We start from the raw sequence: 20,376 nt of genomic DNA on the forward strand, positions 1-20,376 counted from the left end.
CAATGTTCAGAACAATATATAATTGTACTCCCTTCTTCCCAAAATGTAAGGCACCTTTACTTTGTAGGGTCCTTAATGCATAACTTTGACCATTAATACATATAAAAATGCATGGATTGAACATGTATAACTCGTAACGTCGTATTTGTCTTGCAAAATAGTCTTAATTCATGTATATTATACTAATTTATTGGACATACAATAACTATAAAATCATATTCAAAATTATATAATGAAGACCAAAAAAGTCTTAAGAAAGGAAAAGCTGCGTTTTGGATCGGAGGGAGTATAATAACTACTAGTAGTAAATAAATAAACAACAGGAAAGACTCCTATACAGACTTTAAGCCAAAACAAGATACGGACTGCAAAGTGTAGAAGAAAACAAATCGAATCTCCCTACAAGTTGTTTAATGCGCTCCGGGTGGCCCACGGGACGGGGACACGAACCTGAAGGCGGCGCATATAAACGTAATTACCCAACCTTCCCGGGGTTCTGGACGCAACAACTCGCCCCCCCGCAAGGTTTAATCCGAAAAAACTTGGCACACCAACGAAGCAACCCCCCTCCCCGGACGCCCTCGCTTCCTTCCGTCTCCGGCGACCCCACCCCCGCCACGCGCCGGCCGGCCCCGCGCGGGCGCCTCGGACTCGCGCTCGCCGCGGGCGGGAGGGCGGGATGGGGCTGCTGCGGGGGTTCTCGGTGGGGGCCGTGATGAAGCGGATGTGCAAGGCGGTGCTGAAGAAGGGGCTCGGGGATCTGTTCCTCGGCGAGCTCGACCTCGACCAGCTCGACCTGCAGCTCACCCGCGGCACGCTCGAGCTCACCGACCTCGCGCTCAACGCCGACTACATCAACAGCCAGGTGCGTCACGCCTCGCCGCCCCTTCGCGATTTCGTCCCTGTCCCGTGTGGGTTTAGGGCGCCTTTTTCCGTGTTCGATCGGGCGCGGCGGAATCGGGTTTTCGGATGCGTCCCGTCGCGATTGGTTGTCCCCGCGTGCTGAGGCGAATCGAATTGTGGCGTGATGATAGACAGGTTGACTGTAGGGTGGGGTGGTGGGGGTGGGATGACCAAATCAGTTTCCTCTGATTTTGGTTGCAATTGGACACTGGGGCGACGTGTATAGGCTCGGTTTTATTAGAATTTCGGACAGGGTTTTGCGAATATCAGGGGCAAAGGATTGGCGGGGGAAGGCGTCGTTTTCACTAATCAGGCTGGTGAGTTTTTCGTTAGTTTAGTAGGACTATATTGGAGTGCAGTTTGCATCTGGAAGTGTACGATCAAGCTGGAGTATTAGGGTTTGGGAGAAGCAGTAGGGTGTTGGTCCCTGTCAGCAGTTCCTGCATTTGAATCATAGTAACTTTAAATATTGTCACATTGGACTGACTGGAGCATTTGCAATCATATGCTGCGCAACTGTCAGTTAGGGTATTAAGCTGGATGATAATCTTCAAGCTTCAACAGTTCAGTGTATAATCCTTTTCTACCAACCCGACACCTGATTTTTTGTGATACTTACTGCCTAGCATATACAAATCTTATGCGCATGCTCCTCCCACCACCCACTGTGAAAACTTACATTTTCAAATTCTTCTGATTCACGATGATCATAAAACTGCAAATATGAAACCGGTGTATCTGAATTTGTAGTTTGTTATATTTTGAACTGTTCAATTGGGCCCTTACTTCAGATTTTTAAAGTTAATATCCTTCTCCATTTCAGCTATCAGGATTATCTATCATGGTGAAAGAAGGATCAATAAAATCTCTGCTGGTTAAATTTCCTCTACAGTTAAAGAGTTGTGAGATCGTAGTGGAAGACTTGGAGCTTGTGCTTGCTCCATCCGTTGCTAGTGAAATTCCACCTGTAGATGCTGAATGCTCTGTTTCTGGTAATAGTAGCTCCAGACAGACATCAGTCAACACCAAAAGAAATGAATCTGAGAAGCACTGTTCTACATCTGCATCTCGAGATGTGGATGAGGGTGTCAAGAGAATAGCCAATGCTGTCAAGTGGTTTCTTACAAACTTCAAAATCAAGTTTAAAAATACATATGTTGTATTTGATCCTCAGACCATTTTGGATAACAAGATCTCAGAATTTAATCGATCACTAGTTTTCCGGGTTAAAGAGATAGAATTTGGAACTAATCTTTCAACAGATGGTCTTGTCAAGCTGAATAATTTCGTAACGTTCCATGAGGCGGTGATCGAGTTCTTGAAAATGGATGATGTTGATGTACTTCTTCAGAATGATTTGGATAAGGCAACAGCTGACATCTCATCAGGTCATAGTACTACCTCGGTCTTGACAGGTCCTATTGGTGGATTCTCAGGGACATTGAACTTAAGCATCCCGTGGAGTAATGGATGCTTGAACCTTAAGAAAATCGACGCGGATGTATCTGTTGATTCATTAGAATTGCTGTTACAAATCAGCAGTATCCAGTGGTTCATGGATGTGTGGGATTCTCTCCATAGAAATCAAGCACGTGAACAGATTCGTCCCCATAATACGGCAGATATGTCCTTGAGCACCTCCAGATCTGCCTTAAGCACTTTGAAATCAGGTTCAGACTCAGTGATGATCCGGAGGGAAGACACAGACCAGATTGCACTTTCACAAAACAGGCAAGACAAATATCAGGATTCTTTCCTAACTAAGGCACATGTTATTCAAGACTGGATTCCGGAGCTCGTTGTCCACGAGGATCAAGGTGACCCTGATTCAGATTGTGACGAAAGGTTTGTTTCTTTCCTAATGACATTCGTTGCACCCGTGTTTCCATCAGCTTCCAGTTTACTTACTTCACATGATTAATGATTAATCCCTTAAAGAAGTACTCCCTCCGTCCCAAAATAAGTGTCTCAACTTTGTACTAACTTTACTACAAAATTGTACTAAGGTTAAGACACTTATTTTGGGACGGAGGGAGTATATGTTTGACATAGCTGTTATGAGATCATTGTAGAAAAGATTAAAATATGTTGTTGCTATGTCATATTGCATCCATTTCTTTGGCTTATGAATGATCGACCAGATGTATGATTTTACATATAATTTTTGGTCATCAATTTGAACTATAATGTGCATGCTTTGGGAGTTACAGTTAATAGTGGTCATTGCAGTATGCACTTGTTGCTCCTGTCCTGTCCTTTACTTCAGCTGTCTTTTAGATGTTCCGTTGTCTTATAGTTGCAACTTACGAGTATCACTGCCCATTGGGCTAGAGAATAGTTCTCTGCAATTGGTATGTTGCCTGGGGTTTCGGTGACCAAATATAACTCTTCATTGACTAGCATATTTTTTCCTTTGCTTTGTCTTTATTTACGTTGTTATCCTGTAAGACAGTAAGAGTCTATCTCTTGCTACGTGTGTTTGCATTTACATTTATTAAGAGAAGCAGGTCATTTGAGCCAAAGAAGAAAGCAAGATTTGGACTAGCCTAAGTGGATTACTGATTCGTTCTTATCTTTGACAGCATTGATCAGTTCTTTGAATGTTTTGAAGAACTGAGGAACTCCCAGACTAATTTAGGAAATAGCGGCATATGGGACTGGACGTGTTCAGTATTCAACGCAATTACTTTTGCATCCACTTTAGCTTCTGGATCAGATCAAGTTCCTAAAGGTATATAATGCTTATTTTGTTATGGATTTATGCTTCATATTTAATTTGTTTGTGTTGTATGAACAGTGGAATGGCAATAAACGCGATAACATTGACTTCCATAATCGAGTTTTTCTTATGACACACTTTCTTGCGGATTCAGGGCATAGTTTGTACTCCCTCCGTAAAGAAATATAAAAGCGTTTAGATCACTAAAGTAGTGATCTAAACTAAACGCTCTTATATTTATTTACAGAGGGAGTACTTTGTAGCCTAAGGTTGCCACACCTAACCTTAGTCGTGCCACAAACACCTTATGCATGTGTTGGTTCATAGCCATGCTTTTTAGCCATATGGTCCACATGCCATAGGCTCGGTTTTTTGCCAAATCACCACACATGTGATGGCCATTTCGTTCGCCACACTTTTTGTGGCAGCCACATTTCCCTTGGTTAGTTGTGGCAAAGTTAGTCATGAACCAAACCTGCCCTCATTTATCTTGAATATAACTTGGCTCACTCTGAATGCCATCCATGCTAAGTTCATAGTGTTTCACACTTGTAAGGAAAAATATTACACCGACTGTTAGTCAGCATGCAAATGAAACATCCTGGTAAAAAACATGGATACATTATGTTGACTTGTGAATAGCAGCAGACGTATATGATGCCCTAAGAGCATTCCATGCTGGTATCCACACCTATGAGTTCCACCACAGGCGTGAGTTTGTATAATAGCTTCTATCCATTCTCTTGCCATGGCTATAAGCTATAGCATTGTGAGCATGTAAAACACCATCGAATTTGTTCCAGTATTGAATCGAACCAAGTGGCTGTAACGTGTTATTTCTTTTTTTCCAGTTAATTATCGTCTGATCTTCTAAATCTCAGGACTTGCTTTCCTCTTCATTTTAACAGAACCGCCGATTGAGAAAACGTTACGGGCTTCCATCGCTGAGATATCTGTTATTCTCTTGTTCAGTGATGAAATGGATACTGGCGATTCCAGTGTTCCTGTCAGTCTCGTCAATGATATGAGAAATTCCGAAATGTTCTCGAGCTGCCTTTCCTCCCCCCCGCAGTTTGAACAATCGATGATGTATCCTGCTACTGCTTCCAGCTTAAATATGCATCATCTTGAAGCCAAGTGTCAGAACATTCATCTTGAACTCGAGGTATTGTTTTCCTCTGCAGCACTTGTTCTGAGTTCATGCATTGGTGAAGTCTTATAGCTTGATACTGATCTTTTTTCTTCTGATGTCTGCAGACATATCCCAAAAAATTAGGGTTCAAGGCATTGATTGCCCACATGAAGCTTGACGAATACTACAGTACTAACCATGATTCAAATCACTCACACTTTGGCACTGCTTTCTTAAATAATAATTTCTGTAGAGAAGTTCAAGCTGCTCTCCCTCAATTTCCATTTGCTGCTCAAGATTATTGGGTGGAAACAGTTGGAAGCTCTTCCCGCCGTTCAGAAAAATTCATTAAGGTTGAGCTGCTAAAAACATTTGGTGAGTCCACATTCCATTATGATGTCAGTAGCACAGATCAAGATGGCAACCCAGTAAGCACAACTTCACTGTCTATATATTTGGCTCCTTTGACTTTGTGGGTGCACTTCCATACAGTATACATGATACTGAATTTTATCAGTAAAGTCGAGTCTGATGTGTTTCATGGAGAGCATAGACTTAATAGGGATGGGGATGAAAGAAACAGCAAACTGGCTAATACTTCCTCAAGTGACTCTCTGAAGGTTCAAATAGCTCCATCACATGCAAGAATCGTCTTTTGCTTTCCTTCTGAGCCCTCATGGGATTTAAGTCGCCCGTCCATCCTGGATAAGTTCCTTGTCATCGACCACACAACATCTCATAACTCAACAGAAGCCTCTTCCCCACTTCGAAATGAAAGGTTTAATGATGTTCATCCAAGCACACAATCTACTTCACTCCATTTGGCTACCGGGAACTTTGACATCTACTTGGTTAAACCCTCCAGTGCATTGGATGGTATATGTGCTTTGAGTAGGCAAACTTTCTCTGCTCTGAAGATTTTATCTGTGACTAGATCCGATTATAATGACTCCAGCATTAGAATGATCCGAAAAAACCACCCTGTAACTTGCCCTGAGATGGTGGACAAAGTTTGGAGTTTGCCGAGCCTACATGATCAGAAGATTACTCAGAAAGAAAATAACAAATGGGTCGGCGTTGCCTCTTCTACAACTTCACAAGATCTTGTAGATTCAAGTCTCAGTATTCGCCAGGAACTCATTCGGAGCACTGAATTCTTGCTACATGTTCAACTTCCTTGTGTTTCGGTTCATCTCAATAAGAAGGATTGTGGACTACTTAATCAGCTGCTAGATCACGTACTCGATGGGCTTTCAGATGAAGCACCAGGCAGTTCTGAAAATGGCAAGGACAAAAACAACGAAATTGCCATTCAAACATCTGTCATTTTTGAATGCAGCATGTTGGATATTTGTACTGAGTTGGATGAAACTGTGGAAGTTGGTCCATCGTTGCAGACAGAACTAGAAGATTCTTGGAATCGTCTCAAGTTATCTGTTTCAAAATTGTCTCTGTGCTCCTTCTCTAATGTTGGTGGGGTCAACAATACCAGTTTTCTTTGGGTGAATCATGGTGAAGGTGAGCTTTGGGGTTCGGTTACCGGTACAGATGATAAAACCTGTGAAGAACTCAAAGATTTTCTTCTAGTTATTTGCAAGGATTCTGCTAGCAGGCGGGGTGATGGTGAAGGTAACAATGTATTGTCTTTTGGTACTGCTGGCTGTTCCGTGACCCACATCAGGAACCCAAACCTACAAGAGAATTATACTTCTGTCAATGTTCGTTCTGGGACAATTGTGGCACCTGGTGGACGTATGGATTGGATCAGTGGAATATCTTCGCTGTTCACTTCAGGTTCAAGTGGAACTGAACAATCCGATAACAGTAGTAGCACAAATAATTCACAGGCTGGTGAACCATTTTGGTCCTCTTTTTTTCTTGAGTTAACCGATGTTGCTCTGAGCTATGAACCTCACCTGAAAAATTCCTCATTCAATGCTGACGCTCCGGACTGCAAGTTTTTCTCATGCCTTTTAGCTGCATCATCATTTAAACTTCATAATAAATCTGCATCAGATTCTGCAGCTACTGATTTTGATATCCAACTGCGAGATCTCGGGCTTCTCATTTGTGAATCGTCTGGTTCCAAAAATGTCACTTGTGGTTATGATGTTGATTACCTTCGTCAATTGGGCTATGCTAAGATCGGCCATAACACATTCATTGAAGCTGCTCTAAGAACTGATACTTCCTTTTGGAAACTTGAAATATCCGAGTCACAATTTGATATTGGGACATGTCGTGATACAACACATGGTCTTGTTCGTTTGGTTTCCCAACTACAAAAGCTATATGCTCCGGATATGCGGGATGCTTTAGCTCATCTTCAATCTAGGTGGAATATTGTCCAACAGGCAAACGCACAAAACATGCCCAGTGATGCATCAGATATGTCAGAGAGCACTGACAACTTGGCAGATTCTGGAGAGTGCAAGTCAGATGGTCTGCTTGATGACATAATTGAGGATGCTCTTTACACTGACCAGGCCTACACAGACTACAATTTTTGGGACAAAAATTGTCATAACTCATTGAGCAGCAGTGAAATGAACGCTGAATATGAGATGAATATGGCTAACCCTGAGGCAGCTGATGTCGGTGTTTCACACATAGTTACCCCAGAAGCGAATACTGCCCAAATACCAATTAAGCAGAATTCCTGTCCTGAGCAGATCATTGACTCTTATTATATGCCTGATCTTCTCAATTCATCATTGTCATCATCTCCTTGTAATGTAAACCATCAGTCATCTGGCGATGATGCTCGTAAAACCATGAACTGTGATGATGGTGGATGGTACAACAATAGCCCCTTGACGATAGTTGAAAACCATGTTTACAAAAGGAACAGCCCACATGGAGAACATGTGTTCCAACAAGAAGGCAAGCCTGCTGTTTGCAGCTTGAATTCTGATGAATCTTGCAATCTGAAAGGCAAGATTCTTATTCATGATATAGATGTTAAGTGGCGAATGTATGCTGGTGATGACTGGCCACTGGCTCACAATGATTCAACTAGCCACCCATGCTCAAATGGAAGAGATAGGAGTTCTTCTTTGGAATTCATCGTGTCAGGACTCGGTGTGCAATTTGATATGTATCCAGATGGGGCCGTTTCTGTTTCTAGGTTATCCATCTCCGCACAGGACCTAAATCTTTGTGACCAAAATATGCATGCTCCATGGAAAATGGTACATATTCCTTTTTCTTTCTAAATTTCATTGAGCACTTGCTTTCATCATCGATTAATGCCTTTTAACTTCTATCATTCATTTTAATAGGTTCTTGGATGCTACAACTCAAAGGATTACCCAAGAGAATCTTGCTCCACTGCATTCAAGTTAGAACTAGAGTCTGTAAGACCTGAACCACAGGCTCCTCTAGAAGACTACAGGTATATACAGCATTAGGTTGCACACACAGTGGATTAATCTATTGGAAAAGATACCTGCTTGTTTCTTATACTCTGTACTGTGTTCGCTTGATGCTATATAGCTTCAAATGGTTAAAGATAAAGATTACTGTAAGGATATCCTATCTACATCATCCATCCATACATAGAAGACATCCTTTGACCTGGTAGATTGTAGTAAAAAATAAGCTATATATTGGTTTCAGAACATTGCAAGACTAAGTCTTAATGTACTTGACTAATTTATCTTTTTGCCTCAGTTTTGAGGGGTATATGGAATATGGAGTTTGCACAGTTAAATAGCAGAGACATAGTTTCATGTAGTAACCGTATCCTAGTGCAATAGTTGTTTTCATCCTATTCCAGTATTAGGTTTGCTTATGTTAATGATATGGGAATTCTGAAGAAAATTTTGTATGGCAGATCCATATTCATGATTTGTGCTTGTACGGTATGGTTGGTTGTTTATGCATTCTTGCTCTTTACACCTTTGTTCTTGCCACTAATTTGTGTCTGTTTGAATCTTAAATTGTAATCTGAAAGAATAGTGCTGCCATTTTTTCACCTTCTCGTTTCTGACACTTTTTATGCTCTCTCAGTTTGTTGTCTGACCCTCTTCTCTTGCATCCTTCTTCAGGTTATGCCTTGAGATTTTGCCTCTTCAATTGCATCTTGATCAAGGGCAACTGAACTTCCTCATCAGTTTCTTCCAGAATGACTCAAGTAACAACAACCCTCATGTGCCTTGTGAAAATGAGATTGTTGGTATGGACAGCACAACCTACGGAAGCACTACCATTGTGGATGAGGCATTACTTCCCTTTTTCCAGGTATTTTGGATTTACCAATTCTTGTTTTCCTCTTAATTGTGGGACTTGATTGGGCACATAAGAACTCTTTGCACCTATTTAACCTGACATATTCAAAATTTTGAAATTGTGTGCATTAACAGTCATCAAATTCTTTTCCTTTCTCATCTTATTTGCACTGGTAGGCAGCAGCGAGCTGGGCTCTGTTTGTCTTCAGTAAACATTTGTTGAATCTGATCTTCTTATTCTGTGGTGCCAGAAATTCGATGTGAAGCCTCTGGTTCTGCATATCAATTATATTCCTCGCCAGTTTGATCCTATTGCACTAGGTAAAGGAAATTACGCAGAGCTTCTCAACATCCTTCCATGGAAGGTAATTCGTTGTTGAAAAAGGAAATACTTTTGAGCAGTCAGTTCACTGCTGATTATCTTAAGATCAATAGGCAACACTGATGATGATTTTTTTTGCGTGCAGGGAATCGATTTAAAGCTTAAGAATGTTTCTGCAATGGGTGTTTATGGGTGGAATAGTATATGTGAAACAGTAGCTGCAGAGTGGCTGGAGGACATCTCCAAGAATCAGGTTCTGATCTCTCCATGCACGACTGTACATTTAGACATGCTTGTTGTTTTATGCACACAAAAACATACATATTTAATACAAGCAATATCAGAAAGAAACGGAGATTAAATATGCACTTCTCCACGCGAAAGCGTAGAGAATATTGTAAATCTGCCTTGTCTTACACAAGAATTCCTGTTCGCACCTGAATTCACAATATGCTGCTTGTGCAGGTCCATAAAGTGTTAAAAGGGCTTCCTCCTATAAAGTCATTAGTTGCCGTCGGTTCAGGCACTAAGAAATTGGTTTCCTTACCAATCAAAAGCTACAAGAAGGACCGGAAGTTGCTCAAGGGAATGCAAAGAGGTAATTTGGTTCACTGTACATGACACTGATATCAGTACTTAGCTAACATTTCTGTTGGAGTGTTAATAATATGTGATGGTACAGTATTATTAATCAGTAGTTGAATGATGACATGAATGGTTACAAATTAGGATGAATCTTACACGCTGTTTGGCAGGTGCTGTTGCTTTCATCAGAAGTGTATCCATCGAAGCTGTAGGCCTTGGTGTCCATTTGGCAGCGGGAGCTCATGATATGCTTTTGAAGACAGAGCGTGCCCTTACAGCTGTTCCACCGCCTTTAACCTCACGTGAAGCAAAAAAACCCAAAGAAAATATAAGAGCTAACCAGCCTGAAGGTGCACAACAAGGGTTGAAGCAGGTATTCAGTTTGTCTGATTTGTATGATAAAAGCATCTCCTTTTCTACCAGTTAAAGATAATTCAATGTCCAGAACCTGCATTGCTGATTCCCTTTATTTTTGTTTGTTTGTTTGGAATAGACCTTGCTTCCTGTTAATTTCTCTGAACTGGAGTAGTGCTCAAGCCTACATACGCCTTTAATCTTTTCATGTCTTGCGTAGTGTTATTAAGATTAACATGAAACTTGTCCAGGCCTATGAAAGTTTAACTGATGGGCTTGGAAGGACAGCTTCTGCTTTGATTGGGAATCCTATCAAGGTTTATAATCGTGGGGGTAGCACTGGATCAATACTGGCTACTGCAATCTGTGGAGCTCCAGCTGCTGCAGTAGCTCCAGTATCAGCTTCTGCTCGTGCTATGCACTATGCACTTCTTGGGCTAAGGAACAGGTGAGTTTTTTGCTCGTTTTCAAATATCGGTGGAAAACAGTCTATGGATACACCATTAGTTACAATCTCCAATTCACCATAAGGGGCTATTAGTTTGGTTCATGTCTTCCTGAATTCTTAAATTTGTTCATGTCTGTCCGTAACCAACTGTCGTTTCCTATCATTTTCTTCTATGTAGTACGTCAAGTGGTTAAGTACGCAATTTCCTCTTTAGTCGCATGTATAATCAGTACTAAACAGCTTGCATTTGCCACTTAAGATTTTAACACTAAAAGGGCAGCTCGGTGCACGTAGCTCCTGCTTGCACAGAGTCCAGGGAAGGGTGGGACCACTTTGGGTCTTTTGTACGCAGCCTTTCAGAAGACATAAAATAAAAACCCGTATTTTATGTCTCCTTTAATTGCTAAATAAAATATTTGTATTGTCGGTAAGACACTGATTTGTGGTGAAGATAAACCCTACAAGAACTATGCAATTGAATTTTATGAGGCAAGCCTGTAATTTATTGGACATCCCATATGTAGTGTTGTACTTTTCAAAGTTACCTACCAAGTAACAAAGATAATATAATGGGAGAGTGTTGAGAGGCCAATGAACAAAAGTGAGGGATGCATTCGATGTTTTGTGGAAGTCCTAACAGTATATTTCGGGCTGGAAGAAAAATAATGCAGCTAATTTGTCCCTTCACACACAGTATTACCTGGTTTTGCACTTACCAAGCTAGCTGTTGCTGAGTTGCTGTATATAAATTTGTTTTAACAATTATTACAATTTGTTGATGTGATAATGAATAGGGGTCTTAAGGTTCTTGGATCTTGACAAATGTTTATCCTAGGAATTCCTAATATTTTGTTACTCAGGGTCTTGCTAAGTAATCTGACTAAACTCACTAATTACCAGTGTAGCTGTGTAACATTTTGGGGTTCCCTTGAGTTCTATCTTGATTTAACATGATGTGCTCGAGTTCTGCTGGTCAGTGAATTAGTGAAACTGAGGTTATATGCAGGATTGATATGCTTCAAACATGTTTACCTCCCGTATGACCGCAATTTATCCCAACTTTTATCATTATTGGTACCTGGTTCTTACTTTGTGTACTGAACTTATTTTTCACAGCCTTGATCCTGAACACAAGAAAGAATCTGCGTACAAATATTCCGGGCCTTCTCAATAGTAGACTTCAGTGTGGAGGTTGCCTAGCTATGGTCTCTTCATTCTTGTGTGGCCTATCTACAGTATTTATGGAAGAAAACTGGTTGTCCGCAAACTTCTACAGTGAAGTGAGAATTCTGTACTGCTAGAGATCCTTAACCCGAAGAATCAATTGGCATCAGCTGGCCTGCTCTTACTGGAGTTTCTAATACGTCTGTGCAGCTGTACAGTTGTAGGATAGGTTGTATGTGGCGTCAAAGCCCTTCTATAGTATGTATAAATTAATATATACGCACCATGATTGTAGTCACCGCACCTTTTCCACCTCGGGTGGAAATTTTGTAAACTCCTAGCTTAGGCATTGACTAAGGTCGAGGGAGGGGATCAGGGGGGATGGCCCCAATTTTGTACATAATTTGGTTGCTTTCTGAGTTGTGCAGATGTAAATAACTCTTCTGTTTTGGTTGCCAATATGTTTGTCGGCTCGCTAAACCGCTGATAATGTGTTATTTTGCTTTGCAACTGTAAATATTGTTACTACTACCAGATTTTGTACTGTTGCAGTGAGCTCGGAAAACATGTTTTTGTCAGGTTGTTGCTCCCTCGGCTCTTTTTATTCTCTCGATGTCCTTCAATTATTTACCTGGCGAAAGTGGAGCGTTGCTGACCGGTTCTTTCGTGTTCTGCAATGCATTTGCTTGGTTAATGCCTTATCAGATGGCAATCTTCTCATTTTTCTAAGTATTTATAGTAAAATTTGTCCATTTTGGCACAGGGGAGGTGAAAGTGCGGTTTGCAAATTGGCTACATGCTCTATTTGTTTTGCATTTCTAAATGTGATCTTAAGAGTAACTAGCAGATTTCCTGAAGGTTGGTCTTTTAAAACTGGCCCTTAACATATTTAAAGGCTCTAGAGCAAGTGTGCAAAGTCAGGTTCCCTAAAATTAAAACCTTTATAAAATTTCCTCTCGTGGTTCTCCTATGTGTGTGAATTACACTCTAATTGAACTTCATGTCACAAAGATAGAAACTAAACATCAAAACATAGCATAGGGTCAAAATGCACGGACAAAACATGGTAATCATCATCCAACTGAAGTTCAACAAGGACGCGTTTGGTAGGTTGCATACAGCCCAACCAGGCCCGAGCGGGATGAAAATGAGCCGTTTGGTTGCCTGCAAGCCGGCTTGGCTCGCATCGGCACAGAACTTAAAGCAGCTCAGAGCCTGGCTCGCTGGAAACGCTCGAATTAATTGTTTCCAGCGAGCCAGGCTGAGTCGGGAGGAAAACAAAGACGCGGCGTAGGGCGCGGTGCAGGGGGATGTGGTCGGAGATGGCGGGATGGCGCGAAATATACCCTCACCACCTCATTTACTCGCTGCAGGGGGGACAAGCTCTCTGTTATTGGCACCGGTGACGGCGGTGACTCAGATCTGTGGCTGCGACACTCCCCTGCAGCGGCAACAACACTCCTCGGCAGCGGCAACTGCTTCTCCTTTAGTCTTCGACTCCGTCCGGCCATCCTCGTCTTCGCCATGTCTCCCCTGACCTCGAAGCTGGTAAGCTACCCACCTCCCCCTCCTCTGTTATTGCACCGGCGGCGGCGGCGATTCAGATCTGTGGCTGCGACACTCCCCAGCAGCGGCAAGTGGCGGCAGCAGCACCCCCTGCAGCGGCAACAACACTCCCCGGCAGCGGCAACTACTTCTCCCTTTCTTCTTCGACTCTGTCCGACCATCTTCGTCTCCGCCATGTCTCCCTTGACCTCGAAGCTGGTAAGCTACCCGCTGTGTTAGCACTACTGCAGGATGCTGCTAACGCGACTACGATCAGAGACCCTTCGACAAAACTGTGTGCGATGCAATAATCGCAAACGGTGGTGTAAAACAACCGTCAAAAAAGGTGCAAAACGTTTGCGATGGCGGGAACATCAAACACGGTTCAGATTTTAGTTGCGTGTGCGATGTAGGGCATACGGTTCAGTTTAATGAACTGTTCGCGATGAGGAAGAAGAAAAGAAACGGGCAGCCAAATGAAGGGTGTGCGATATACAACATACGGTTCACTTAGATGAACTGTTTGTGATTAGGCAACACAAAAGAAACGGTCAACCAGATCAAGATGTGTGCGATATACGGCATACCGTTCACTTGGATGAACTGTTTGCTTTGAGCCAAGAGAACAGAAACAGTTCAATTTAACAGGATGTGTGCGATACACGACAAACAGGTCTGTAAACAGAAATGTGTGCGAAGACCGATAATAACACAGACGATTGCTTCTAATAAGACGTATGTGATATGCTCTGTCTACACAACATCTATTGGCCATAAGGATGCGAAGAGGCATCCTATATCAGCAAGGACTAGCTGTTCCACCAATAGCTCATCTAAGAGAACTCTCAAGTTAATCGTGCTCAGGCTGGAGCAGCCATCAGATGGGTGACTGGATGGGAAGTTGTCTTGATGTTAAATTAACTGATAGGATGGGTCAGAAAGGTCAAATTAAATGACCCCTATGATCCATCCCATTAGTTAAATTAACCTCGAGGTCCTTGTTTTTTTAACACATGTTAAAGAAGGTCTACTACATTACTTTTTGACTGTGCGATACGTGGCATACAGTTGATCCATCCGACCTGTTTGTGATGGAATAAGCCATGTGTGTTCTGGGCAAACGCTTGCTAGTATACAACCGTTTGCGATTGATAAATTCATTACCGACGGGTTCTCTAATGTGGTCCGTGTTTATCTGATTATCATCTACTTCTTGTGCTTGCTTGATGTTCCTTCTATGCCAAGTTTCCATTAATTGATGGCGTTTTATGAACACGCCACCGTTTCCCGCCATTTCCTCACCTGTTTCCCGCTACCCAGTGATATTGCGCATAAACCTAGGCGGCGCGCGACGCACGGAGGCGACAAGCGCAGCCTGTAGCACATCCACCTTTTCCAAGCATGCCAACCCACCAAAGCGCCGCCTTTGCCATCAACCTCGTCGATGAGCAAAACGAGCAGGCGCCACGGCCCGTCGAGGCCGAGGCGCTCCCCGCAACGCGATGGACGACGCCATGATGCGCGTCATCGCCAGGGTTGAGCAGACCCTTGGCGCATGGCGCTTGAGCGCCGCGGATCAAGACAGGCATGTCAGCACCGAGAGGCTGCAGCTCGCCGCCCAACATGATCGATGGCGCGCCGCAGAGCAAGCTAGGCGCGTCCGCGCCGATAGGGTGCGGCTCGCCGCATGGCGAGACCATTGGAGCGCCACAGAGCGAGAGGCGCGGCGCGCCGCACAGCAAGAGCGGATCCATCGGCGCTTGCCTGCTGTCGACATGGTGTCGCAGCTGGGTACACGTCCCGTCAATACCCCCATTCCTCGCCAGGAGTGGGCAGATGCCCTCTGCGGCGTACTTGCATCAGAGGCTGGCCGCGTCGTACTTGCACCGGACGCCCGCCACGCCGTTCGCATGGGTCGCGCCGTTCGCCTTGTCCGCGGCCTGCTCGATGCCAACGCGCTAGTCGGTAGGCTCGACCGCCTCCTTGGCCCAGGTGTCCACCTAGGCGCAGTAGAGGAACATGGCCGTCACATCCTCGAGCTGGTGATCTCCGATGAAATAGCCAATTTGGAGCTCGGTATCGTGCTCCAGATGTACCGCGAGCGTATCGACCACTTGGACGAACGACTGCACGAGTTCAGGTAGAGCCAAGAGCTACCGTAGGCAATGGCTGCTTGTCATCGTCTCATGAACGCGTTTTATTTTGTTGAGTCGTTTCGACGTGGATAGCTATGTATTAACAACAATCATAGTATTGCTATGTTAATTACTCTGTTTCAATGTGTGTACTCTGCTTTTCGTTCTTATATGTTCTATTTTAATGTGTGTATATACACTTTCCATTATGTATATGTCGATGATAACAGTTAGATTCAAATTAGTATACAAAAACAGATAGAAAATGGAATTCATAATATATATATATTAATTGTTCATTAGTTCATCACAGAATATATATAATATCATCACATATACGTGATGATACTTAACTACTAGGTACAATGCATAAAATTGAAAATGAACAATACTAAAACTAATAATCCCTCCTGATGCGCGGCGTCTTCCCAGCGCGGAGGCAGTACTCCACCTCCTCCGCCTCGCAGCGCTTGACGTACCGATCTGCCTCTTGCTGGCGGACGCACGCGGACGATCTTGACATTTCGTTGGGCGCCCACCGGAGCTCCTCGCCGGTGGCACGCTGGAGCTTATCGGCCCACCTCCACGCAGTGATGAGGCGCCTAGCGCCTTTGACCTTCCTCGCGAAGTACCCGTCTTCATACACCTCCTCCGCACGACGACGCGCCCGCCCCCAAAGCTCCACCTTCTCCTTTCCCAGGCGACATCACGGGCTTCACAGGCCACCTGGTACCTCGCTTCCTCCTCCGCCATCTCCTTCTTGAACACCACTTGCCTGGCTTTCTCAGTCGGCGATAGTGACTTCCACAGACAAAGATTGTACTGGCCCCAAAACCAATCCAAAGTTGGGGGGTCCGGTGCAACCTCGTCCGGTGGCGCGTAGGGGTCCTCCTTGTCGTTGCTCTTCGACTGAGCATCCTCGGGGGCGGCGATTCCTCGTCGGCGCGTGGGCAGATCGGCAACGCCATGGCAGAGCTTTGAGAGAGAGAGAGAGAGAGGGCGAGCGAGGGGAGGATGTAGATGAGAATGCAGGCGGGACGACATGAGCAAGGTAGTATTTATTGGTGGCCGGAATCTAGATCGACGGGAACAGTACACACGCCGGTCGCCGGAATTTATGAGTACTGTAGTTTGAATTACACACGATTCCCACATTAGAATCCGTGTGTGAACATAATAGCTGACGGTTTCCAATACAGAACCGTGTCTGATTAATAACCCCCGCCATTCACCTTCCAAACCTCGAGGCGCAAAATAGAGTGCCAATCGTGTGGGAGCCGGTTGTCTTGTCAGATCTTTACATTTTCTTTTTTAAACACCAGATATTTACATCGTCTGAAGGTTTTTTGAACACCAGATATTTACTCTCAGAACCACTAGCCTTCTAGTGAGTTGCTCCGGTTTGTGAGGGGTGTGTGTCCAAACTTTCGTCAAACATGCTAATTTTTTTACCACATCATCTTGGTGGCATGACATTACATCAAGCAAGGTTTCATGTTTTTCTGATCATTTTTTAATTTTTTGGAGTTTAAATGCCATGGCACTCAATGCATGCCATGTGTCCATGCCGTGAGACCAATATGTTTGAAAATTCCTTCTAATTTACCGCACATGGAATTAACTCACACACAAGTACGCAAATATAATTTTTCAAACCGTTATGGTTAGCCATTGCATGTAGATGTAGTTCAAATTTCAATTACGGTCAATAAATGGCTAGAAAATCACTTAAATGTCTTTAAAAGGTCAAATGACCCTTGAAATTTTCCAAATTTTCACATGGCAGTTGTATTAGTGCATGTTAAACGTAGAAAAAATTTGAAGGCCATAAGGGGAAGCTATCTCCCGTTCGTCATCAAACATGCATTGTTCCCTTTCAGAACCACTAGGCCTTCTAGTGAGTTGCTCTGGTTTGTGAGGGGTGTGTGTCCAAACTTTCGTCAAACAGGCCAATTTTTTTACCACATCATCTTGGTGACATGACATTACATCAAGCAAGGTTTCATGTTTTTCTGATCATTTTTTAATTTTTTGGAATTTAAATGCCATGGCACTCCATGCCGTGAGACCAATATGTTTGAAAATTCTTTCTAATTTACTGCACATGGAATTAACTCGCACACAAGTACGCAAATATGATTTTTCAAACCGTTATGGTTAGCCGTTGCATGTAGATGTAGTTCAAATTTTAATTACGGTCAATAAATGGCTAGAAAATCACTTAAATGTCTTTAAAAGGTCAAATGACCCCTGAAATTTTCCAAATTTTCACACGATAGTTGTATTATTGCACGTTAAACGTAGAAAAAATTTGAAGGCCGTAAGGGGAAGCTATCTCCCGTTCGTCATCAAACATGCATTGTTCCCTCTCGGAACCACGAGCCTTCTAGTGAGTTGCTCCGGTTTGTGAGGGGTGTGTGTCCAAACTTTCGTCAAATAGGCCAATTTTTTTACCACATCATCTTGATGGCATGACATTACATCAAGCAAGGTTTCATGTTTTTATGATCATTTTTTTATTTTTTGGAATTTAAATGCCATGGCACTCCATGCATGTACATGTGTCCATGGCGTGAGACCAATATGTTTGAAAATTCCTTCTAATTTACCGCACATGGAATTATCTCACACACAAGTACGCAAATATGATTTTTCAAACCGTTGTGGTTAGCCGTTGCATGTAGATGTAGTTCAAATTTTAATTACTGTCAATAAATGGTGATCTAGGTCAGCGGTCGCGTCGGCCGCCACTTCGGCGGCGCCGCCGCCGCTGCTATGTTCCGACCCCTCCGCCCTGCGTAGGTGTGTCGTCTTTGCTTCTAGTCGGTCTGCTCGTCAGATCGTCTGTTCTTTCTCCGCCCCGACAGGAACTTGCGTCGCGACGGGTGTCGTCTTTGATTCCAGGTGGTCTGCTCGTTAGATCGTCTGTACTTTGTCCGTCCCTTGGTGAACTTGCTTCGCCGCGGGCGTCGTTGTCAATCCAGCCGGCTTGCTACGCCAGGTCGCTGCATGTTCTTTTGATTACTGATTGTTTACTTGAGGTACGGTCTGTTCGTGCAAGTGAAAGTGATCTGTACTTGCAATATTGCTGGCTGATCTGGGTGTGTAAGGTCAGGAGATCTGTAGGTGCAAGGTTTGCGCCTGGACAAATGAACCTTCTAAGTTGGAATTACCGGGGGGGGGGGGGGGGAGGGAACTCCTGGATAGTTCGCGAGTTAGCGATGTTGGTTAAGTCGCATTCCCCCATAATCGTTTTCTTATGCGAAACTAGGCAGAAAGAGAGCAAGATGAAAAGGATTCATGGCATATTGGGCCTTAAAGGGTTTGCCGGCGTGGACAACAATGGCTTGAGTGGCGACCTAGCTTTATATTGGCATGAGTCATGTATTGTGGAAGTGGTGGATAAAGATGATCGATGTATTGATGCACTAGTCAGAACCCATGAAGGAGCTGGACAATGGAGAGTTACTTGTGTATACGGTGAACCTCGCGTAGAGAATCGCCACCTCATGTGGGAAAAGTTGCAAGCCTTGAAAAGTACCAGCGATTTACCATGGTTGGTAATTGGTGATTTTAATGAAGCTCTGGGACTTCGAACATATTTCAGCGACCTCGAGAGCGGAAGCACAGATGGTTGCTTTTAGGGATACTTTGGAGATGTGTGAACTAGTTGATCTCGGTTTCTCGGGAGTCCCGTTCACCTATGATAACAAACGAAGTGGTGCAGGTAATGTGAAGGTGAGACTGGATAGGGCCGTCGCGTCTAGCTCGTGGAGGAATATGTATGCATTCTGTACAGTACAACATGTACCTTCACCATGCTCAGATCATATTGTACTGGTTCTCAAAGGCTCACCTGACCCTGGACCGTCGGGACGCAGCCGCCAGTATGAGGTATTTTGGGAGCGTGACGCCACCCTCCTAGACCCTTTCTTTATGTTGTTGCCAGCGCTTTCCCGGGCTGAGCCGGAATTCTTTATTAGAACGTTGGCAGGCAAAGCCCGAAGGAATCATTAAGGATGCTTGGGGAATCGGTTGGGGCAGTGCAGAACTTGGCCATGCTACAGGATGCTTTGAAGAAGACCATGGCTACCCTAGCGACGTGGAGTAAAAAATTCGGCAATGTTACTAGAGAACTTGCCAAATCACGGACTCAGCTAGAGGAGTTGATGCACATGAATGCCGATAGGAAAGATATTAGAAGGGTTACTGACAAAATGAATGAACTATTGTACCAAGAGGAGATGATGTGGTTAGAACGGTCGAGAATCATGTGGCTTAAAGAGGGCAACATGAACACAAAATATTTTCAGAGCAAGGCCGTGTAGAGAGCTAGGAAGAATAAAATTTGAGAGCTTACTGATTCCATTGGGAATGTACATTCAGATTTGGCTGTAATGAAGAATATGGCAAATGAGTATTTTAAGGGTATGTTCTCGGCTAATGATAATATAGATGCTAGTCCGGTGCTAGACCTCTTGGATACATTGGTGACAACAGAAGATAATATTCGCTTGTGTGCTGAGTTCTCTGACAATTTTTTTTCAGATGCATTATTTCAAATTGGGCCACTAAAATCTCCTGGCCCAGATGGTTTTCCTGCACGCTTTTTTCAGCGGAATTGGAGCACAATCAAGGATAGCGTGCTGGCGGCGGTTAAGGAATTTTTTAAGACTGGTATTATGCCGGAGGGTGTTAACTCTACCTCCATAGTTCTTATTCCTAAGATATCTAACCCTGTTAGATTGTCTGATTACAAGCCAATAAGTCTTTGTAATGTGATATACAAAGTTATTTCCAAATGCCTGGTGAACCGGTTGAGGCCATTATTGGATGATCT

At 43.6% G+C, this 20,376-nt stretch overlaps 1 protein-coding gene across 1 annotated transcript; it reads left to right on the forward strand.

Moving 5' to 3' along the window:
• The first annotated feature begins 503 nt into the window (after window positions 1–503).
• LOC109746254 (autophagy-related protein 2) lies at window positions 504–12,336 on the forward strand. The gene is made up of 13 exons (XM_020305375.4): window positions 504–865; window positions 1,727–2,748; window positions 3,486–3,634; window positions 4,531–4,787; window positions 4,880–7,945; window positions 8,036–8,148; window positions 8,804–8,996; window positions 9,235–9,348; window positions 9,451–9,558; window positions 9,771–9,903; window positions 10,061–10,263; window positions 10,496–10,692; window positions 11,809–12,336. The coding sequence occupies exons 1-13, from the start codon at window positions 680–682 to the stop codon at window positions 11,864–11,866; spliced, it is 5,799 nt and encodes a 1,932-aa protein (XP_020160964.1). The 5' UTR covers window positions 504–679; the 3' UTR covers window positions 11,867–12,336.
• Window positions 12,337–20,376: the final 8,040 nt, after the last annotated feature.

Source organism: Aegilops tauschii, chromosome 7 (assembly GCF_002575655.3).
Source record: "Aegilops tauschii subsp. strangulata cultivar AL8/78 chromosome 7, Aet v6.0, whole genome shotgun sequence".
Lineage (NCBI taxonomy): Eukaryota > Viridiplantae > Streptophyta > Magnoliopsida > Poales > Poaceae > Aegilops > Aegilops tauschii.

Excerpts from the sequence above, each read along its gene's own strand:
- LOC109746254 (XM_020305375.4), top strand. The coding sequence starts at position 680 with ATGGGGCTGCTGCGGGGGTTCTCGGTGGGGGCCGTGATGAAGCGGATG. Across the intron at positions 8,997-9,234 it reads CATTACTTCCCTTTTTCCAG|AAATTCGATGTGAAGCCTCT; the intron begins GTATTTTGGATT and ends CTGTGGTGCCAG. Across the intron at positions 10,264-10,495 it reads CACAACAAGGGTTGAAGCAG|GCCTATGAAAGTTTAACTGA; the intron begins GTATTCAGTTTG and ends AAACTTGTCCAG.